Source organism: Schistocerca cancellata, chromosome 4 (genome assembly GCF_023864275.1).
Source record: "Schistocerca cancellata isolate TAMUIC-IGC-003103 chromosome 4, iqSchCanc2.1, whole genome shotgun sequence".
Taxonomy (NCBI): domain Eukaryota; kingdom Metazoa; phylum Arthropoda; class Insecta; order Orthoptera; family Acrididae; genus Schistocerca; species Schistocerca cancellata.
This window is the reverse complement of record NC_064629.1, coordinates 484,496,028-484,521,142: the sequence shown is the minus strand read 5'-3', so window position 1 is coordinate 484,521,142 and position 25,115 is coordinate 484,496,028. Positions and strand designations below refer to the sequence as shown.

The window sequence follows — 25,115 nt, the reverse complement described above, 5'->3', positions numbered from 1 at the left end:
AAACTTGGTTTTTTCACAAATTTAGCACCCAAAAGTACTGTATCATATTATATTCACTGATCAAACTTGACAGTTTAAATTGTGAAATCACTAATACTGATATTAAAATAACAACACGTTGTTGTTTTGATTAGAAGTTCTTTTGCATTTTCTGTTATTTTTAGATTATCACTTAATATATTGACAATAGTGTTTTTGTAAATAATTACAGCATTCAGCTTTATTTCACTCTCAAAGCTTTAGGCACAAAAATTTTTGAAATTCATAACAGCTGTAAATCATAGCCGTGACTTTGTTGACATACATAAATATATTACATCTAAGGATCACCACTGATGCATGCAGCCAATACAACACTAACTTGATGGTTATTAATGATGTAGAGGTTATAACAACTGTGTAGCAGAAGGATAATTTGATACCACAGAAGGAAATTTTTATGGATAGCATCAGATTATAAATATATTAATGAAAAATGCAGAACATGTAAGAGAAATGTGCAGGAAAGGTTTCATCGAATGGAGCAGCAATGCTTCCCCATCACTCTAGAAACAAGCAGAATGAAGGCACTGGAAATGAAGAGGAAGTCTGAATTAACAGATGGTGCAGAGGATGATATAGATACTGTGGCTTATGTTACACACAAGAATTATTGTGAAATTTAAGTAAACTACACACATCATAAAAAATTTTGGATCACCCTGGTTCCCAGAACTCCTGAAGACAGACGTTGATTGTGGATATTGTTTCACAGACACAGTCCCTTTGACTGTTCAGAGATATTACTAAACCCACCCAAAGATGTAAGCAACCATGGATGAGCAGCGACTATTAGTCGGTGGGGGTCCGACAGCCGATCAGTTCCAGTCATTCCACCAGGATGGAGGTACATGGGTCGTGTTGTCTGTACTTCACCCATGCCTAGATGGTCAATACCGCAGTTTGATCATGTCCACATTGCTACTTTGTGCCAGGAAGGGCTCTCAACAAGGGAAGTGCCCAGGCATCTCGAAGTGAACCAAAGTGATGTTGGTTGGACTTGGAGTAGATACAGAGAGACACGAACTTTCGATGACATGCCTCGCTCATTCCGCCCAAGGGCTACTACTGCAGTGGATGACCACTACCTACGGATTAGGGCTCAGAGGAACCCTGACAGCAATGCCACCATGTTGGATAATGCTTTTTGTGCAGCCACAGGACGTCGTGTTACAATTCAAACTGCGGCAGTGTGGGATCCGTACCAGATAGGGTTGATAGAAGATATAGAGAAGATCCAACGGAGAGCAGCGCGCTTCGTTACGGGATAATCTAGTAATTGCGAAAGTGTTACGGAGATGATAGATAAACTCCAGTGAAAGACTCTGCAGGAGAGACGCTCAGTAGCTCGGTACGGGCTTTTGTCAAAGTTTCGAGAACATACCTTCACCGAAGAGTCAAGCAGTAGATTGCTCCCTCCTACGTATATCTCGTGAAGAGACCATGAGGATAAAATCAGAGAGATTAGAGCCCACACAGAGGCATACCGACAATCCTTCTTTCCACGAACAATACGAGACTGGAATAGAAGGGAGAACCGATAGAGGTACTCAAGGTACCCTCCGCCACACACCGCGGAGTATGGATGTAGATGTAGATGTAGATGTAGAAGGTGGAGGTTCCCAGATGTTTTGAGGTGGCATAATGTGGGGCTGACAAATTCTGCTGGTGGTCATGGAAGGCAGTGTACCAGCTCTACGATATGTGAATGCCATCCTCCAATCGATAGTGCAACCACATCGGCAGCATATTGGTGAGGCATTCGTCTTCATGGATGACCATTCACGCCTCTATCGTACACATCTTGTGAATGACTTACTTCAGGATAACGACATTGCTGGACTAGAGGGGCCAGCATGTTTTGCAAACATGAACCCTATCAAACATGCCTGGGGTAGACTGAAAAGGGCTGTTTATGGATGACGTGATCCACCAACCACTCTGAGGGACCTATGCCGAATCGCCGTTGAGGAGTGGAACAATCTGGACCAATAGTGCCTTGATGAACTTGTGGATAGTATGCTACGATGAATACAGGCATGCATCAATACAAGAGAACGTGCTACTTGGTATTACAAGTACTGATGTATACAGCAATCTGGACCACCACCTCTGAAGATCTCACTGTATGGTGATACAACATGCAATATGTGGTTTTCATGAGCAATAAAATGGATCAAAATGATGTTTATGTTGATCTCTATTCCAATTTTCTGTACAGGTTCCGGAACTCTTGGATACGAGGTGACGCAAAACTTTTTTTGATGTGTGTATTATCTAAACACCCATTGAGCCTGGTGGATTTGTCTCGTAGACAGCAGGAGTTTAGTGATCTTAATGTATCTAATAGGTGCATTACATTTGTAGTCCGATATCTAATGTCTATGTTAATATCGCCAAATATCAGATGTCTGCAATTTTTATATCTTAGGAGCATTATTATCAATTGTTTAAAGTGTTATATAAACTATTCTTTGTTATTATTAGAGGAGTGATACACTGATACAGATATTAGTTTCTGATTTGGTATCAATATGGCTGAAACTGCTTTTGTAGATAAAGAAGTTACATCTAACCTCAATATTCTACATTATGTGTTTCTTTGATAAAGATTGAAACACCACAATGCTTCAACTTGGAACTTGGAACCGAGGCGATGCAAAACTTTTTTTGGTGTGTGTATTTGTTTTTGCATTATTTTATCTTTTCAGTTATTAACATAATTTACTCAACAAATAATTGGCATAGCTCTACAACAGGTATTTTTTGAGGCTCAAAAAACAAGAATATTTGTAATTATGATTACGCACTATTTGTTAATGATAAGAAAAATCTTAGGAAGACTCTGTAAATTATGGCAGTTGTCTTATTTTCAGGATCACCAGGTAAATGTAGCATATTTGTAATGAGCAGTTGGAAGTAGTCAGCAAAGGTAAGGTATGTAAGTAACCATACTCATTCAACATAGTGACGTAGGTGGTTATTAACAATAAGAATAATGAGAGACAAGAAAAAAGTAGCCATATAATGGTAGCAAAGTGGAGAGCAGACATCAAGTGTAATATGCTATCATTCCTCTTAGGCCACAACTCCACTGATGTGAGTAGTTACAAGAGGCAATCAGTAAGTTTTTGTTTGAGGCTGTTGCTGCAGTGTATATGCAATGTAGCATAAATCCAATGTGGGTATATAATCCCCAATGTGTGGACAGGGGATTAGGATAGCATTCATGTCTTTCTGACATGCATGCGGTAAACATGGAAATGAGAACTTCAGCGACATTATTCCCAAATGAGTCCAAACAGGATCAGCATGCTGTTATTCTTTTCTTGGTTGCTGAAAGACAAACTCAGTAGAAATCCATCTGAGGATGAAGAATGTGTATGGAGTAGCTTGTCTGTCAAAAGCCACTGTTTTGTGGAATGCTGCACTAAGTTCCGGGATGGGATGCATGTCACCATATTGCAAATGTCGTAATGCAGAAGTTATGCCAACCAAAGAAGGAGACACTTGAGCACCTACCCTATAGTCCTGATCTCTCTCCATGCAATTATCACACCTTTGGTCTCTTAAAAAAGGCTTTGAAATGTCAATCATTGCATTCAGATAAGGATGTGTAGCAGGCAGTTACAGACTTCTTCATCGGGACATGGTGTTTTACCAAACAGGTATCTTCAACCTGGTGTATTGGTGAGATGATTTCCTCAATGGTCATGGCAATTTTGCCTGATTGGCATACCAAGTCTGGAATGCACAGCCTTTGAATGGAAACTTTTTGATTGCTCCTTATACATGCATCTAGTCATGCTTGACATAGCATTACAAGTGACAAGAAAGCTGTCAGTTTTGCAATAGTAGATGAAGAGACAGCAACTTTGATATTCCATAACATTCCTTTTTTAACATTTTATAATTTATCCTTTATTAAAGAGAAACTGATAATGCTTGTTACACACTGCATGCTTTGAAGTGATAACAACAGGTCTGTTACTTCACTCTACCATGATTTACAAAAAAAAAACTAAATAAGCTGGTCATATTTACAAGAATGAATGTGCCATCTATGACCACCTTTCAAACTTATAAGGGCTCAAATAGAAGGAACTTACACCAATTTCAATCTGAGCATATGAGCTGAAGAGAAATCCAGTCTCTTCTAGGTAGATAAGTATAAATATTTTCATTATATTTTGGTAGCATCAGGGAGAAAACACTAAAGCAATGTAATACAATATTTTGTTCATATGCATAAAAACTACATGCAGTCATTTACAGTGATGAGCCGAAGCTTTATGACCACTGCACACCAGAAGACTGATTGACATCTGCTGGTATTGTGGGCATCTGAAGCAACTTGCAAAATATATAAAAGGAGCAGAGACAAATGGGGAATCATTTTAGCAATGATGCAGGCTGTAGATATGGAAATCCACTGACATAAGTGACTCTGACAAAGGGCAAACTGTTATGACCTGGCATTGTTTTGAGCATCTATGGGAAGTGGTTCATGGACAGTGAAACCACAAGTAGGCAACTAGGTGTTGGACATCCATGCCCTATCAGAAAATGTGGAGGTTGGAGACTTATCCACTCTGCACAGCAGGACAGGAGGCAGTCTGTGGCAGATCTGATGACAAGAGTATATTGTTAGTGCAGGCACAAGTGTTTTGAGATCACACTGTTCAGTCCATGTTGTTGAACAGGGGGCTTTGCAGTAGATGACCCAATTACATCATAAATTATGATTGTAGTGGGCACAGTATCAACAAGAGTGGACTGTAGATCAATGGACATCTGTCATTTAGTTGGACATCATCAGTTTGATGGTAGTGTATGATTAAACTGTCATCTGGGAAAACAGCTGCTCAAAACAAGAAATATGATAAGAACACAGACTGTTAGGACCATTATTATGCTGTGGGGGGCATTCACTTGGGGCCTCTGGTAGTAATCAAAAGTACCATGACAGATGTGGACTACATGAGCACTATTGTGGACCTTCTGCATCCTGTCATGCTTGATGTCTTCCCTGATAGTGATTGCATCTTCCAGCAGGAGAACTGTCCATGCCATAAGGCCAGAATCATGCTACAGTCATTTGAGGAGCATTATGGCAAAGTCACACCGATGTCTTGGCCAGCAAATTTTTTCTGATCTGGATGTGAGAGACCACATCTGGGACACTATCAGGTGCCAGCTCCACACCCACAAACCACTGGCCCACAGTTTACAGGAACTGCACGACCTGTGTGCAGACATCTGGTGCTGTATACCTCTGGAAATCTACTGAGGGTCTGTCAAATCCATGACACACAGAATTGCTACTGTATTGCAATCCAAAGGTGGACCAACACATTATTAAGCACAAGGGCATAACAATGTGGCTCTCAGTGTAAATCACATAAGTCTATAAGAAGCATTAAAGAATTCAGTTATTCACATATGAATTGTTTAAAGCATTCTCATAATGACTTTTTCATTCTACATAAATGTAACCAATACAACACATTATTCAAAGAAGTAATTTCAAAATAAATGCATCTGTTCTGTTTTGTTTTGGGTTCAATGTTCAACATACAATGGCCACAGCAGAAAGTGTATTCCAACTGATAATCATTACCTTGCCAGGCCACATGTGGTAGTTTGTGCATTGCATTATAAATTTAAACTCACAGACATTGTGTGAGGTCCTTCAATATGCATGTGGTTAAGTTTACAAGTGTGAAGTATAAGTGGAGGAACAGCCTTGATGCTTATTAATAGCAGTAACATTCCTGCCAAGGCCTATTGCATGTTAGGGAAAAAGTCAGTTGTTTTCGAAACACTTCCTTGAATAATTCATTGTTCTTGGACTCTTGAAATAGTAAAATGCATTTGGTTATTTTGTACAGAACAAAAAATCACGTGTAAGTGTACATACAATGTGTTTATATTTGTTGTTCATGTTACAGTTAAACTTCTACAGGTTCTTAAATTATGCCTAAGAGTGCAGGTTTACAATTTACCAATGTAATTGTATTCTCCTGGTATTATGAAATGACAGGATATGTGTGTAATAGATTGTATATCCTGAATTTATACAGCTTAGCTAAGTCCTGCCACATACATGATACTATAATTTTCAAACAGTATAGAAATATGGCTGCAGCAATTCTGCAAAAACAACTTCTGCACAATTTATTTTCCATCATCTCAGGTCACTGCCAGCAACAGAACTGTACAGTGTCTGGTAGAAAAAGAAAAAGTTCTCAGCTACAGCCTTACATTTCCGTAAGTATGAACATGTTGCCAGCTATGAGAGTGTATTGGTGATCAAGATTTGCACCTTACAATTATGTCTTGGGAAACAGTATTATATTTAAGGTCAGAGCACTTACTGGAGTCAGTAAAAGATGAATCAAATTTTCTAGATAAAACACCAATAAACATGCCCAGTAGTTAAGTGTGTGTGTGTGTGTGTGTGTGTGTGTGTGTGTGTGCGCGCGCGTGAGTGTGAGAGTTTCACAATGTGATTACTAACCAGCTGAACCTTCTTCAAAGCTCTTGGGCTGGTAGGAACAGTGTTAACATGATTTGCTTCATCTGTGGCATCAGTTGCTTCCATTTCCACACCTTCAGGTTCTGGATTAACATCCTGAAGAGTTGCTGATTTTTTGAAAATGGCTTCAAAGGCTAATCGAATTCTGGAAACAAAATATATAAAAAAATATAATAGAAATTCAAGAAAATTTTTCAAGGAAAATTTTAATATATTTTTTTTTATGAACACATCAATTCACTGACAGGATAGGGAATAGTTACAAATATCTTGGCCTAATGATATTTTAACAAACTCCCTAAAAGTGCCCATTCAGTGCCATTGAACAACTTCAAATGTACACAGAGAAAATGGATACCATATATATGAAGTAAGCCATGATTTTCTGTTTCTGTTCAATCCCCACCAGTTTAGTGTAGTATATTGTGTCTTTAATAGTAACTCAGTCATTACCTTGGTATTAGGTTCAAACACCATACTGTTTTACCAACCTTATTTCTATTGAACATATCATACTCTCATATCAGAGTCAACTCACAAAGCCAGTTACAAGGGCACCCACAGCATAATGAGGCACCAAACCATGATGGGACTAGACACTTTTTACATTCACAGAACAGGACAAAAGTTTGCATGTTACTATAATTATAATATTATTGGCTTCTAGCAGATCTCATTACACGTTTTAAGTGAAAACTATGCTACAAGGAGATATTTAACTAGATTAGAAATTAGGTACGGCATATTGTCTTAACTATGATCATAGAGGAGTGGCACACATTGTCATGTAATTTTAAATGTTTTTCTCTATGTATAAATGTAAAATACAGTTTGACACAATGTTTGGTGAACACACAGTATTATAAATACTGTAGATTTTTTCAGAATCTGCATTGTTCAAGACAGAGGCTCAAAGTCATTAATTACACACACCTGAAATTCTTGTACCGGATAATATGCTTAAGTATTCACCCGTTTTCTCTGTATACATTAGAATTTATTTAATGGCACTGAAAGGGAACTTTTAGGGAGTTTCTTAAATATTGTTAGGCCATGATATTTATAACTATTCCCTATCCTGACATACTGCATGCCAATACCTTGTGTTATATTAGTGAATTGACATGTTCACATAAAAATTATTAAAATTTTCTTTGGAAGAAATGAGGCATAGTTATTCATGCGCAACAACTTGCAAGCAATTGATACAGATGAACAGGTAGATTTTGTCATCCTATTTTTCCATAGGGGGGTTGGCACAGTACGATATTATCAACTACTAACAAGGAATTGATCATATAAACTATCTTTGCTAATATCTTATTGGCTCCATGAATATTTGACTTATCAGAATCCAGTGCATTACACTGGACATTGCACATTTCACATAAACAAAAGTAACACTGCATATGCCTCAAGGAAGCACAATAGGATGTTTAATGTTTTCAGTATACATGGACAATTTATCATATAGGATCAGCAACAGTGTAAGATTGTTTTCCGTTATTGCAGTTGTTTTCAGGAAAGTATCATCAATACACAACTTTAAGGAATTCTGAAAGACTACATCAAGATTTCCACTTAGTGTAATAAATGCCAGCTCTCTTTAAATTTAGATAAATGTAAAATAATAACTATAAAAAGATTAGTGATAAACATCATGAGCACATCACAGTATATACATATTTAGTGATAATACTAAGAAGCAATATGAAATGGGGCAAGCACACAAAATCTGTACTGGCAACTGTGGATGGAAGATGTAGATTTGTTGAAAGGGTTCTGGGAAAATGTGGCATATATGTAAGGAAAAACACTTACAAGACACTCATGTGACCAATTCTCAAATATTGTTCAGATATTTGTAGTCTTTATCAAGTAGACATTGAACGAATTCAGAGATGCATTGCTAATACTATAAGAGGTTGCTACAGCCCGCACAAAAATTTAACAGTAATGCTTGGAAAACATAAATGGGAATCACTGGAAGAAAGTTGATGTAGTGCTCATGAAACCCTGCTAGGTAAATTCAGAGATGCTGTACTGAAAAAAGACTGTGTGACCATTATGATTGCCTTAATGTATGTCTCATGCAGGCATCATGAGCAAAAGATAAGGGAGATTAGAGTGTATACAGAGACATATAAATAATCATTTTTCCCTTACTCAGTCTGCAGCTCTTGGTCTTGTGGTTAGCATCATTGACACTCAATCGTGGAGCCCTGGGTATGATTTCTGGCTGGGTGGGGAATTTTCTCCGCTTGGGACTGTGTGTGTGTGTGTGTGTGTGTGTGTGTGTGTGTGTGTGTGTTTTGACCTCACTATCATTTCCTCATCATTGATGCACAAAAAGTGCCATCAAATAAAGAGACTTGCACCAGGCAGCCAAACTCCCCTGAGGGGGGTCTCCGACTCCGAATTTTACATGCATATTTCACTTTATTTCCTGACTCAATAACTGAACAGAATACAAAAGAAAATTGATAAGATTGGTATTATATACTGTACAATGGTTTGCAGGGTATTTATGTAGCTGCAGAAACATACCAACTATGGTCTGTCACAACATTAAATTCTATTTACCAGTGCAGTATCATTTTTCACTCAGAGGGTTTCCACCACACCAGAATTCTAAAACCAGAGGGGAACAGAGTAAGATAAAATGTCTATAGAGTGGGAGTGTGTTAGTAATGCAAACTGTTATCATATTTTTGCCAGAGTTGAAAGCCACATTATGTGAAAAAAAAGTAAGTAACTCAATATTAAACACCAAATCTTTGGCTTTGAATGTGAAACATACCCACTGACAGTAATATGTTATAGCAAACAATGTTAAACAACCACTATAGTAATTAAGATGCCAGTACTGATGATTTTCAGGTTTCTCATTTAGATCAACAAAGCTTTGGAGACTTACAGTTTTATTAACATCATCTACATTAAAAATAAAGCCTGTTGGTGTTGTTTTTTTTTAATTTTTATTGGAAACAAATAAGAATATGATTTATTTACAGATCATGCAGACTGCTGACTTCCCTCCACCACAGCAATAAATTAAAAGTAACATTCCTTTCTTGGAGAGTGGACCTGCATTCTTTTAAAATTTTTAAACTACCTCAAACAATGGAAAATCCAGGATGGAATGTAACAGTATTATGAAAACGAAAGTTGCTACTCACCATATACCAGAGATGCTGAGTTGCGGATAGGCACAATAAAAAGACTGTCAAAAATAAAGCTTTTGGCCAGTAAGGCCTTCGTCGAAAATAAATGACACACACACACTATGCAAATGCAACTCACACACACGACTGCAGTCTCGAGAAACTGTGTGTGTCTATCATCGATGTTTGACGCAGGCCTTACTGACCAAAAGCTTTATTTGTGACAGTCTTTTTATTGTCCCTATCTGCAACTCAGTATCTCCACAATATGGTGAGTAGCAACTTTTCTTTTCATAATACTGTAAACTACCTCAAATATTCACTCACTTCTACCCATGTTTCTTTCCTCATATCCCAAATATCTTTGGTTGTAGATTCTAATGGCTCTTTAAATGAGAATATAATTGGTACCTGCATTTGTGTCAAAACTGGATGGGTACTTAAATTACATCAAAGTCATTAGGTCGGTAAATTCACACAAAAAGGGGCGGGGATAGATAAACAGACAGAGGGAGAGAGAAAGAGATGTCCAATATCACCACTGGGTATGATTTCCAGCACTTGGCAGTGATGATGTGGGGCAGCATTATGTGCATAGAATTGACTGGCTCATTTTTCCTGGAAGATCGCACCATTGGGGAAACCTAGCTTGAGTCAATGTGGGATTCTGGCATCCCAGAACTTCGGAATAGACCAAACTTTGGTGAACTGTGGTGGCAGAAAGATGGTGCTCACCCTACTTCACCAACATTGTTTGGGTGTTCTTGCATGAAGTGTTCCCTGAGCGCAGGATTGGCTGTGGAGTGGCCAGCCAGATCTCCTGAATGCACCCCATCAGACTTTTCTTTGGGGTTATGTTAATTTCCTTATCAGTGAGCAACATCTGTGTAAGCTGGTTGTTCAGGAGTTCAACGGTGTTCCGGTGGATATGTGCAGGAAGGCATGTGAAAGCATCGCTGTGCATTTGGAAGCCTGTGCTGATGTAGAGTGTGTCCTGGTCACCCACTACCTTGAAAATTAATGATTATGTCATAAAAATTACTAACATGTAAGCATCATCCTATTTTTGTAATCCTTACTAGCATGTAATAATAAAAATAACATATAATCAAAATCTGTCTAAATAAGTATCTTGTACAGCAGTTGAGAAGCATAATGATCAGGCATCAAGAAAGCCTACAGATAAGTGAAGGAGGACAAAGGTTGATACAAGGATCATTCTTCCTCATCATTATGTGCTATTTGATTGAAAGTGAAATACTAACCTATAAGGACCTTCCCTAAGGGACGGAACCCACAGTAAGCACAAGATGATACACTTGTCCTGTAAGGCAAGTGATGAAACAACTTCCACCAGAAAGGACACAGTGTTTCCTGTTTTGTGTTAGCAGTGTGCAGCTTTGAATTATGATGAAGTAAAATCACATTTTGTGACAATTTGCATGGGCACTTACATCCAAAGGTTCTTTTAAGTGTTTAATAGCAATGAGCATTGATTGCAGTCCCAGCAACCATCCACTACACCTGCAGATAGTGAAGAACAGGCTTAACATTACTTTCCAGCCAGAGATGACTAGGCCTTCTTTGGCTTCGGTGACATTTGAGACTGCTTTTTGTGACTTTGAATTGCACATGGGAAATGGACACCCTGTTTCATCCATAGCCACAATGTGCTCAAATAATTTTGTTGTTTTCTTTTGGTATTGGAACAGATGTTCTCAGCCCATTCCCACATGCAAGTCTTTCTGCTCATTGCAAAGACAATGACAGTATTCATGCAGTACAAAATTTGCTCTCTGGGCAACTCCATGCATATTAATATTCACATCAACTGACACTGCTCATGAAGTTATGCAGCATTCTTCTTCACCAATATGCAAACTGAGATACTGTTCCAGAACTGATTAGAGGTTTCTCTTTAAGGGGACTTGTACGTGAATAACTGTCGAAAAATCAATTTTTTAATTTTTGTCTTAATAATTCTCTGTAGTTTTATGAATGAGAAAAAGTTTACTTCCATGAAAATGGACCACAGAATGTGCCAGAATTACAGGAATTTCAAAGTGAGTGCCTGCACCACGATGTCCCCATGCCACACCGTCAGCTCTGTTAAAAATAAAGTTTTCTCATTCATTTCGTTTCTATGATTATTTAGTCCCTTAATTTGGCTGGCCTGTGAAAGCTTTACATCTGCTTATCTTTTGATTATGCAGAGAGTTTAGTCATGGTTTGCTGTGATTTTGGTGCAAATATTTTTTTGTAGTGAAGTAATTGTGTGTGTGAATTTATTATTCCGTACATGAGTTTCTTATTCCACTTGAAAGCAATGAGAAGAATTAAGAAGTTTGGTGTTAAACAATGTAAATTTTATGGAAATTGGTTCACAAAATGGATCAAATGGATTAACTCTTCTAATACTGAAATACAATGTGATACGACACTTGAATCAGCTTCAACTACTCAAAGTGCTTCGAAGCTAAAACTGAAATATTTGAACAGTGGGCTTGACAGTATTAATGATGATAATACAGAGACACCAACTATTGATTCAGGTTGTGTTATTGTTGACCTCTCTGTTCTGTCTGAACATAATAAATAAAGCTTTTCAGTGTAAGGAATGTAGCAATAGAGGTGCAAAGGTAGTTGAACAGATATGTGCTAGAAGAGGTTGTGCATCAAAATTAAGCATTGTAATTTTTATGATTTAAGCAAATGAGGTTATACTTGTGGCATAAGTAAACAGGGAGTGTATAACACAAATATTAAACTTGCTTATGCTATGAGGTGTATAGGCAAAGGGTACAAAAGTGCACAAATTTTCTGTGCTCTTATGGACTTACCTCCCCCAACAAGGTCTGACAGGTACAATAAAATTATTCTACAGACTTTAGAAGAAGTAGCAAAGGATAGTAGGAAAAATGCTGTTCAGGAAAGTGTAGACACGAATGACAACAATACATGTGTGTCTGCACCCTGGATGCATCCTGGCAACAAAGAGGCCATAGTTCCCTAAATGGTGTAGTGACAGCTACCTCATTGGACAATGGTAAAGTCATTTATGTGGAATGTATTACCAAGTACTGTCATGACTGTACTAATTGAACTGAAAATCTTAAATGTTTGATTAATTTTAGTGGTTATAGTGGAGGGATGGAATATCAAGGTGTTGTGAAGATATTTCACAGGTCAGTGGAGAAATATGGTGTGATGTATAAGTCTTACCTAGGAGATGGAGACTCAAAAGGGCACCAAAAAGTTTGTGAATCCAAACCTTATGCTAACACAAAAATTGAAAAAAAATGGAATGTATTGGACTGCATCCAGAAAAGGTAGGGTACAAGATTGAGGAACTTGAAGAGTAATTTGAAGGGAAAGAAATTAGCTGATGGTAAGTTCACTAGTGGACGTGGTCGGCTTACAGATGAAGAAATGGAAAGGTTGAAGTATTATTATGGACAAGCCATAAGACAAAATAAACATGACCTTGAGGGAACGAAAAAGACAGTTTGGGCTACCTTCTTTCATAAATCCTCCACAGATGACAACCCATGCTATGCACTCTGCCCACATGGCAGTGATTCATGGTGTGTCCACCAGAGGGCTGTTACCAAAGGTGAGATCAAAGTGACAAGATTATTAGAGAAATATTTACATGGTAGGACTCAAAATCCAAATGAAAGTTTCAACAATTGTATTGGGAGCAGATACCAAAAACTGTTCTAGTAGGTTAAATACTTCAAAAATAGGTGTGCTAGATGCTGTTCTATGTTTCAATGACAGTGCAGTGTCAAGGCTTAATGTTATGGAACTGATGGGAGTACCTGGTGGACTAAATATGCATAGAGCTCTAATACCCATTGACTGAAGGAGACTCTTCAAAACCGAAAAATCAGTGTTGGAAGCCACCATAGAAGCAAGAATAAGAAGAAGACATGTGAAAAAGAGAAGGGAGAAGAACAACACAGGAAACAAGATGAATATGGACGTGGGATGCATTAGTGTCATTCAATTTTAATAGAAAATGCAAGTTTTAATTTTAACTTGAATTTCCCAAAAGTTAAATTATTTCATGTTCTGGTACACTTTGGGCTAAAAACTATTAAAGGTAGAGAGCTAAAATTTTGTGTACTGTCTTAAAACACGCTCTACTAAAAAGTAGACTACTCCTGTGACTTAACTTTGAAAAGAAAACACTGTTTTGAAGAAAAACTCTGAATTCAATTCCAAACTTTTGATAATCATACTTAAAATTTTTTGTACTCAAATTTATGACAGCACTATCTTTTCAAGAGTATTCTTTAAAGATAATACTTTAAGGAACTTACAAGAAAAAAGGTAAACATTCTACTTTGTTTGTATTCTGAGTAATGTGTAGTACCTATGATGTACATGAATAATCAGCATGGTTTATTTCACTTGCAACAAAAAAATACATTTAAAAAAGTGTGAGAGTAAAGCTGCAGTTCATACATAAAAATGTTCCCACAAGATGTCTTTAAAGATGGTAAGCATTATATGGGCATACAAATCTTATTCTTTGAGTTACACTGTTTAGAAAACTGACAATTTTTTCATTGTTTCCCCTGGTATTCACAGACCAGTCCCTCTAGGGTGAGGAAGATCCACAGTACTCCATTTGCCACTCTGAAACTGGATCAAACATCTGAATACAGTGCTATGTCCGGAGCATGTTTCATAATACATGGCATCTGTTGGATAATAAACTCCATTAGCTGTCACACTTTCTTTGTGTGAAAATTTAATAACTACATGTTGTACTTACTTGAAAGTATCCACTACACACCTCTGCTATGACAAATAATCATAGCACAGTGAGCTATTGTGTATGGAAGTGCACAAGTCCTGAACAATTGTGACATGACTAGTTTAGCTATATTGCCAGCTCATGGCTGAATGACAAGTATTCTCATTGTTGAGGACTTTCTCTATGTTTCACTTAAATGACCTTATATAAGGCTCAAGTGTTTTCACTCAGCCCTACTTTGACCACTCTATCACTATCAAAGTAAAGTCCTGAAAGGCATTCTTTAAGTTTTGGAAACAGATGAAAAGCAGAATGGGGCCAAATTGGGACTGCATGGAGGATGATCAATGACAGTGAACCCAAGGTGTCGGACTGTTGAAGATGTTGCAGTGCTTCAGTGTGGTCTGGCTCTATCATGATGAAGGAGAGGGTGGTCCATGTGTGGAGAAACTCTCCTAGTATGAAATTTGATTACAGAATGCTGTTTCTCACACTCTGACATAGTTACATTACCCACCACACTACCATTCAGATCCCTCTAGTGGCAGAGGGATGCAAATCTGCAGACATGAAGAATAAAGATGTAGAATATTACTAACATCTTGTTTTCTTGAAATACCTTTAAGAGCCTTCACATAAAAAAATTCAGAGGCATTACTTTTCAGCATGCCCTTGTACATTTCATTCCTTCACACACACACACACACACACACACACACACACACACACACACACAGTTACTATTGTGATAAATTATTAAATTTTGTTATCATTTGTACAAATATTTACCATTACATTGCAATCTGCCTGCTTTAATTCATGAGAGGTATAACAGTATTCCACAAATATAGTTGATAGTACTATTATATTGTTCAGATCCAATGAGTAACACTCTTCTAACTGAAAATTATTTGAATATAACTCACCTACTCTCAGCACCCGTCACAGTTGTGTATGGAGTTACACTTGGGCTTACGAGAGGGCTGAAGCTTCTTAGTGTAAATGAGTTTGTCTTCTTCAATATAGATTTCTTTGGCTGACTCCCAGAAACCGGAGAAAAATGGTTCTATAACGTAATTATAAAATTTTAAAAATCAGAAGTGAAGATTCACAGAAGAATTACATGCTTTCTGTGCACAATTTGTTCTATTAGGAAATCACTTATAATTTCAAGAGTATTTTATATTAAAAAAGGGCAGTAACCCATTTTTCTTATTCTATAAATTACATACAGACACAATGTTGTAATTTGTCTATCATAATGAAAAACATGTACAAGATTAACAAAATACTTGTCAATTATTTTATGGAAATGACAAATAGCCTCTTAGTATGATATGTAGTTGTAAACTTTACAAGAAACAAAAAAAGCAAGTTAGTATTTTTAAGTGCAATTATATTATGGGGAATCTTGAAAATATGCACAGGAACTAGCTATATTTTATCACTGCTGGTAATGATATATGCTGATGAGCCAAAACATTATGACCACCTGCTTAATAGCTTGTTCATCCACCTTTGGAATGAAATACATCACTGACTCTGTGTATCAGGGATTTGCCAGTTTGTTGGTGGTATATGGCATTAGATGTCTATGCACAGGTCAAGTAATTCACATAAATTATGAGCTGCTGATCTGCATACTCAATGATGGCACCCGACAGCGACCCAGATCGGTTCCATAGGACTTACATCAGGCAAATTCTGTCACCGAGACATCAACTTCAGTTCACTATAATGCTCCTCAAACCACTGTAGCACAGTTGTGGCTCTGAGACACAAACAATTATACTGCTGAAACATGACATCATCACTGGGGAAGACATCAAGCATGAATGGATGCAAGAGGTTTGCAACTATTAGCATATCTTTGATTACCACCACAGGTCTATGCAAGTGCAGGAAAATGTCTTCCATAGAATAAAACTGCTCCCACCAGCCAGTGTCCATGGTGCACTGCACATTCCAAGCTGCTGTTCACCTCAATGATGGACTTTGTGGAGATGACCACTGACCTCACGTTTTGTGAAGAGTTGTGAACATCCAAACATTTAGCACCTAGTGGTAGTTCCTCTGTCCTTCTACCTCTTTCCATAATTGCTTATGACAGCAGCATGTGATTATTCATCCAGCTTCACCGTTTTCAAGGTAATCATTCATAGGCATTATGTAACAATAATCTGCCCTCTGCCAGAGTCGCTTATCTCAATGTATTTCCCCATTTGCAGCCCATATCTCCACTAGGGTGATCCCCAATCCATGCCTGCTCCCCTTACATACTTTTCTTACTGCATCACATGCCTGAAACGTCACTAGGCAACATCCAGCGTCACAGTGGGCAGTGGTACTAATGTTTTGGCTGATCAGTGTATGTGCATACACACTAAATAACTTGCTGCTAAAATTGTTGAATCACTACATACTTTAACCAGTTCCCAGTTTAGCTGTTTTCTCTGTTTGATTTAAAATATCAGTACAGTACTGAAGAGATGAAATATGAAGTATTTTAACATCTGTCAGCACCTGTCAACCATTTGTATATCAGACAATTACCTTTCGGTTTCCTCCAAGCCTGCTAATACCCTCACTTACATCTGTGGAAGCTGTTCATTTCTCTGTCTTCCAGTCTAAATTACCTCATTTTCCTTCCAATCCATTTCCCTTCCCACTACTGTCTTTTTTCAACCTACCCCGTCTGAGACAACATGCTCTAATTTGATAGATGATCAATAATAATCTATAACATTTTATGTGCCTGCAAGCTGGTTGGTGTATTGTGAGTTGTTACCTGTCCTCACACTTTTTTCTATTGACACCTGTAGCCTGCAAATTACTGTAAGATGGATGGCAGAAGTTATTCTTTTACGTGATTTACTTATAGCTCTTCTAATTCTGTTCACAGGTAGGACACAGGCAGTCTTATTGCATTCTAGCCTCTGTACCAACTATTTCCTTAACATACATGCGACTTTCCCCCATAAGTCAAACTAGTTTGTGATTGAAACTTCTTGGCAGATTAAAACTGTGTGTCAGACCAAGACTCGAACTTGGGACCTTTGCCTTTCATGGGCAAGTGCTCTACCATCTGAGCTGCCCAAGCATAACTCACACCACGTCCTCACGGCTTTATTTCCACCAGTACTTCATCTCCTACCTTCCAAACTTCACAGACGCTCTCCTGCAAAACTTGCAGAACTAGCATTCCTGGAAGAAAGGACATTACGGAGACATGGCTTTGCCACAGCCTGGAGAATGTTTCCAGAATGAATTGTTCACTCTACAGTGGAGTGTCCACTGATAAGAAACTCTGCTGCAGAGGGAAAAATTCATTCTGAAAACACTCCCCAGGTTGTGGCAAAGCCATGTCTCCACAATATCCTTTCTTCCAGGAGTGCTAGTTCTGACAGCTTTGCAGAAGAACTTCTGTGAAGTTTGGAAAGTAGGAGGCAAGGTACTGGCAGAAGTAAAGCTGTGAGGATGGGACGTGGGTCATGCTTGGGTAGCTCAGATGGTAGGGCACTTGCCTGCGAAAGGCAAAGATCCCGAACTCGAGTCTCAGTCCCGCACACAGTTTTAATCTGCCAGGAAGTTTCATATTAGCGCACACTCCGCTGCAGAGTGAAAAATCCATTCTAGCTTGTGATTGTTTCTAGTATACATCACACAATAATTTTATAAGCAATCTCATTCATAGATAAATTGCAATGTGATACTGTTGTATCAAAACCTAACACCTGAAATCCACAAATGATTGTATGTGGTCCAGCCACTTTAATTTGACCACTGCCTATGTTCGACATCAGCATGTAATAACAATGCACAGATGCCAGGTGGCAGCACTATCAGTGGGGGGGGGGGGGTGCATTAAGTGTGTCGGGGTCGGGGATACAGAAAACAGCGCAGTCATTGTCACAATGCAGAAATAGAGCTATTTATCTGCTGTCCAAAAGAGTATCATCATTGGCTTTTGAGCCAAGGATGGAGGCATTTCCAAAATGGCTGAATCTGTTATCTGTTCACGTCCCAGCCACTATGGTTAAAGTATATCATGCATGGCAAAATGACACTATCAAAACCCTGCACCAGGGGAACTGTGGTGCACCATGGGCCACAGATGGCAAAGGTGTACAATAGCAGCAGAGATGTATACAGGTGAATAGATGTGCAACTGTTGAGCAACTGACCATCCAGATGATCCAAGGGGCTACCAACATTGTCTCCTCAATGATTCTTCAGCAAATGTTAATGCATATGGGGGTCTCCACAGAAGGTGCCTGATTCAGGCACCCATGCTGAATGCTGTTCATTTGTCATAAAAGCTGGTATCTTTTCAGATGAATCACATTTCATACTCCATCGGACAGATGGGCACTGATATGCACAGCACAAAATGTCTGAAAGCAAATACCCTGTAACAATAATGGAAAGGGCCAGGCCAGAGGAGGAAGTGTTATGGTCTGGGAATGTTTGCATGTCTAATCATTCTGGAAGGCACAGTGGATCAACACAAGTTTACATCTATCTCTGGGCTTCATATTTTTTCTCAGCATGATGGCATCTACCAGCAGGCTAATGCAATGTGTCACACAGCCCACAATGTACTTGTGCAGTACAAAGACTCCCTGGATTTGAATCCAGTCAAGAATCTGTGGGACAACCTCGGTTGGGCTGTTCACACCATTGATCCTCAGCCAGGACACCTAGTGCAGTTGGCTATGGCACTGGAGTCGGCATAGCTCCTCATCCCTGTCAGTACCTTCTAGACCCTCAGTGACTGTCTTAGTGTGCCTCTTGCAGTGGTTCACACTGCAAAAGGCAGTTATTCAGGCTTTTGACAGGTGGTCACATTAATGTGACTGAACAGTGTATGTGATAACTACAATTCACACTTCTGTTCACAGTTATTAACGTGAACTAACATGATTTCACAGTTTTTATTAAAAGTCATTAAACATGTTGTAAAATGATACTACAGTTTTACATTTTATGAGGCATGTAATTTCACATTTCTCTAGATATGGGATTGTTGCAATCTTTGTGCCAGTCTGATATTTTCTTGACATCTATCTCAATATTTGTGCTTTTTTTGTGAGGGGGAGGATTTTGTTTGTGTACAACACTTCTTCACTCTCACATAACTTTATAATATATGTATGTTTATTTATATTTTTTTCAATAGAATTATCTCACTGGTAGTTTTTCCAATCTCAAACAGTGCACAGGAAAAGTGTACAATTAAATTGTTCTATAGGTGCTATAATTTCTCTTATTTTACTACAATGATGATTTCTCCCTATGGAGTACTGTGTCAACAATATATTTTTGCATTTATAAAAGAATGTTGGTGACTGAAGTTTTGAGAAAGATTTTGCAGCACTGAAAAACACCTTTGTTTTAATGATTGCCACCCCAACTCACATACACTATGTGATCAAAAGTATCCAGACACCTGGCTGAAAATGACTTACAAGTTCGTGGCACCCTCCGTCAATAGCCTTGATGACAGCTTATGCTCTCACAGACCTACGTTCAGTCATGTGCTGGAAGGTTTCTTGGGGAATAGCAGCCCATTCTTCATGGAGTGCAGTACTGAGGAGGGGTATCGATGGCAGTCAGTGAGACTTGACATGAAGTCGGCATTCCAAAACATCCCAAAGGTGTTCTATATGATTCAGGTCAGGACTCTGTGCAGGCCTGTTCATTACAGGGATGTTATTGCCATGTAGCCACAGGCCGTGCATTATGAACAAGTGCTTGATCATGTTGAAAGATGCAATCACCATCCCTGAATTGCTCTTCAACAGTGGGAAGCAAGAAGGTGCCTAAAACATTGATGTAGGCCTGTGCTGTGATTGTGCCATGCAAAACAACAAGGGGTGCAAGCCACCTCCACGAAAAATACAACACCATAACACCACTGCCTCCAAATTTCACTGTTGGTGCTACACATGCTGGCAGATGACATTCACCGGGCATTCACCACACCCATACCCTGCCATTGGATCACCACATTGTGTACTGTGATTCGTCACTCCACACAACAGTTTTCCACTGTTCAATCATTCAATGTTTATGCTCCCTACACCAAGTGATGCATCGTTTGACATTTACTGGCATGATGTGTGGCTTAGGAGCAGCTGCTCAACATGAAATCAAAGTTTTCTCACATCCCGCCTAACTGTCACAGTGCTTGCACTTGATCCTGATGCAGTTTGGAATTACTGTGTGATGGTCTGGATACATGTCTGCCCATTACACATTATGACCCTCTTCAACTGTCGGTGGTCTCTGTCAGTCAATAGATGGGGTTGGCCTGTTTGCTTTTGCGCTGTACATGTCCCTTCACATTTCTACTTCACTATCACATTAGAAACAGTGGACCTAGAAATGTTTAGGAGTGTGGAAATCTCGGGCACAGATGTATGACACAAGTGACACCCAATCACCTGACCACATTCGAAGTCCGTGAGTTCCGCAGAGCACCCCATTATACTCTCTCATTATGTCTAATGACTACTGAGGTTGCTGATATGGAGTACCTGGCAGTAGGTGGCAGCACAATGCACCTGATGTTAAAAACATGTTTTTGGGGCTGTCTGGATACTTTTGATCACATAGTGTATCATATCCATGACATTCTCTCCCCTATTCTATGATAATACGAGGGCTATCCACAAAGTACATTTCGTTTTGGAACTAAAAATAAATAAAGTATTGGAAATTTTTTTTATTATATACAGATGAAAGCCACACTTAAATACTACTTTTCTACATAGTTGCCATTTAAATTAAGGCACTTATCGTAGCGATGGATGAGCTTGGAAATTCCTTCGTCATAAAATTCAGCTGCCTGCGCCTTCAACCACGTGGTTAATCAGTAACCCAGTAGGAATACGATTTTTGTGGATTTCCTGGAAAGAGGCACTACAATAAACTCTCAAACGTATTGCCAAACTCTGCACAACCTCAGAAGAGCAATACAAAACAAGCGCAGGGGAAGTTGGGCTCAAAGATCTTGCTGATTCACGACAATGCCCGGGCCCACACGGCAAATGCCACTCGTGAAGTTCTTGAATATTTTAAGTGGGAGTTGTTTCCTCATCCACCGTACAGTCCCGACCTGGCACCGAGTGACTTCCACTTATTCCCAGCAATGAAGAAGTGGTTGGCTATGCAGCGTTTTGATGATGATGCACAGCTTCAAGAAGAGGTAACCACGTGGTTGAAGGTGCAGGCGGCCGAATTTTACAACGAAGGAATTTCCAAGCTCGTCCATTGCTACGATAAGTGCCTTAATTTAAATGACAACTATGTAGAAAAGTAGTATTGAAGTGTGGCTTTCATCTGTATATAATAAAAAAAATTTCCAATACTTTATTTATTTTTAATTCCAAAACGTAATGTACTTGGTGGATAGCCCTCATTGCCATTCTTTGAACTTTTTCAGTATCCTTTGTCAATCTTATCTGGTACAGATTCCATAGCGCAAAGAAATACTCCAGGACAGAACGGAACAGTGCACTGTAGGCAGTCTACATCTACGTTAACATCTACATTTACATACTCCACATGCCACTACATGGTGTGTGGCAGACGGTGCACTGTACCACTACTGGTTGTTTCCTTTCCTGTTCCACTTGCAGATAGAGCAAGGGAAAAACAACTGTCTGTATGCCTCCATATGAGCCCTAATTTCTCATATCTAATCTTTGTGGTCACTATGTGAAATGTATATTGGCAGCAATAGGATTGTTCTACAATCAGCTTCAAATGCCAATCCTCAAAACTTTCTCAGTAGTGTTCTTTGAAATGAATGTCTTCTTCCCTCCAGGGATTCCAATTTGAGTTACTGAAGCACATCTGTAACACTTGTATGCTGATCGAACCTATCAGAAACAAATTTAGTAGCTCTCCTCTGAACTGCTTCGATGACTTCTTTTAACTGGACCTGGTGTGGATCCCATTCACTCAAGTAGTACTTAAGAACAGGTCACACTAGTGTCTTGCATGGAGTCTGCTTTACAGATAAACCACGCTTCCCAAAATTCTCCCAATAAACTGAGGTTGACAATTCACCTCCCCTACCACAATCCCCATATGCTCATTCTGTTTCATATTGCTTAGTCTCTTTAGCAGACCTGTTGCATTTTCTAAGTGTCCTACCAACAAAACACACTCTTTCATTCCTGCCCCACAACATTATCTCTGTGATCATTCCCATTTAGGTTGCTTGTAATAGTAATCCCTAGGTATTTAGTTGAATTGATAGCCTTCAGATTTATGTGATTTGTCATGTAACCAAAATCTAACAGATTCCTTAGTATTCATGTGGATGACCTCACACTGTTTGTTAATCAGAGTTAATTACCACTTTTTGCACCATACAGATCTCTTGTCTAAGTTATTTTAGAATTGGTTTGATCTACTTATGACTTTGTCTATGGAAAATGACAACATCATTTGCAAAAAATCCAATCTCATAACTGAGATGATACCCCATATGCACACAGTTTGATTACAAGTATCTTGAGAGAAATGGTGTCAAAAGCCTTTAGGAAATCTAAAAATATGGAATCAATTTCAGATCCCCTGTCGATATTCATTATTACTTTGCACGAATAAAGAGCTAGTTGTGCTTCATAAGAACAATATTTTCTCAATCCGAGCTATGTGTTAGTAGATTGTTTTGTTTGAGGTAATTCATAATGTTTGAATGTAGTACATGCTCCAAAATCCTACTGCAAATTGGTGTCCATGATTTCTTAAATATTGGTGTGGCCTATGCAACTTTCCAGTTCTTAGGTATGGATCTTTCATCAAGTGAGTGGTTATATATGATAGCTATGTATGGAGCTATTATATCAACATACTTTGAAAGGAACATAATTGGTATGTAATCTGGACTGGTAGACTTGATTTTATTAAGTGATTTATGCCACTTCAGAATGCTGAGGATATCTACTTCTAAGTTACTCACATTGGTAGCTGTTCTTGATTTGGATTCTGAAATGTTCACTGTGTCTTCTTTGAGGACGGTATTTCAGAAAACTGTGTTTATTAACTCAGTATTAGTGATGCAATCATTGGTAACATTATCATTGCTGTTGCACAGTGAATGTACTGATAAGGCACTGATAGTGTCTTGCCGCTGGTGTATTTTATATACAACCAGAGTCTCTTTTAGTTTCTACCAGATTTTGAGACAATGTATTCATTGTGAGAACTGTTAAAACATCTCACACTGAAGTCCACACTAAGTTTTGAGACCGAGTGAAACATCACCAATCTTTGAGATTTTTCATTTTTTTAAATTTGGCACGCTGTTTTTGTTGCTACTACAACAATGTTCTGGCCTGTTTTGAGTACCTTTGGGGATTAGTTTCACCTTTTATTAATTTATTTGGTATAAATGCCTCAATTGTCACTGATATTATTTCTTGAATCCAAGCAACATAGTTAGAGTGTAAGGAATGCAGACTGTCTTGTAGGTAAGCATCAAGTGAATTTTTATCCACTTTTTGAAAACAGATATATTTTGGATTTCTTTTCAGTGGATTTGGGTGTCACAGTATTCAGTCTCGCTACAATGACCTTTGTTCACTAAAACCATATCTATTATGATGCTCCCTATTAGCTAAGAATTATTTGTTAGTAAGATCTCAAGTATGTTTTCATAGCCATATACACGTAAGGTGGGCTCCTGAACTAATAGCTCAAAATAATTTTCAGAGAAAGCATTTAGTATGACTTTGGATGGTTTTATGCTGGGCACTGACTTTATAGACATATTTTTGTAATGAATCAAGGATATGTTGTAGTCACCACCAACTATATCTGCGTGAGTGGTGTATCTGAAATAAGACTCGTGTTTTATTTGGATCATTCAACAACTGTATCACCTAAGTCAGGGGTCTATAAAAGGAACCGATTATTAATTTAGTCCAGTTGCCAATTATAACCTCTATCCCTACTATAATACCAGAACTTTCTACTTGAGTTTCCCTACAATTTAAGCTACTTCTAATGACAACAAGCACACCACACCACCAAGTGTATTTAATTTATCCTTTCTGAACATCATTATGTCCATTGTAAAAATTTTATGTTAATTTATCTCCAATTTCAACCAGCTTTCAGTACCCATACTTATTTGAGCTTCAGTCCTTTCTTTTAATGCTTGGAGTTCAGGTTCTTTCCCAACACAGCTATGACAAATTACAACTACAACAACAACAGTTGTTTTAGGAGTAAAGGAGACCACTCACTGAACCAAAACTTTGCTAGCTTTTGGAAGAAATTCTTGAACGAGCTAGAGTTCAAATACAAAATCTACATCTTCTTACAAAATGGCTGCAACTATACAGTGCTTTCAGTAAGATATATAATAATATCATTAATAAAGAACAGATTTGACTTTCTACTCATTAACTGTTAATAGTGTACAAACTATTAATTATAAATAAAAGAAAAACAGCTATAATTAAGAGTTGAGAAAATATCCTTTTCCAGAAGTAGTAATGTCATTATAATTTCAATTTACATTTCCCTGTTTTGAGTGAAGCAGACTAGCATATTTACTTCAGCATATGCTTGCCAGTCTCTGACGTCC

General features: G+C 38.3%; 1 protein-coding gene across 3 annotated transcripts in view; it reads right to left on the bottom strand.

Annotated features, from left to right (window-relative positions):
• Positions 1 to 25,115, bottom strand: part of LOC126183885 (chloride channel protein 2) — a 523,840-nt gene that overhangs the window by 4,647 nt on the left and 494,078 nt on the right. For all 3 annotated transcript variants that reach the window (XM_049926191.1, XM_049926193.1, XM_049926190.1), the window contains exons 17-18: positions 15,433 to 15,572; positions 6,560 to 6,722 (exon numbers count right to left, since the gene is read on the bottom strand). In XM_049926191.1, coding sequence (XP_049782148.1) covers positions 6,560 to 6,722; positions 15,433 to 15,572 — 303 coding nt within the window. The remainder of the gene's footprint in view (positions 1 to 6,559; positions 6,723 to 15,432; positions 15,573 to 25,115) is intronic.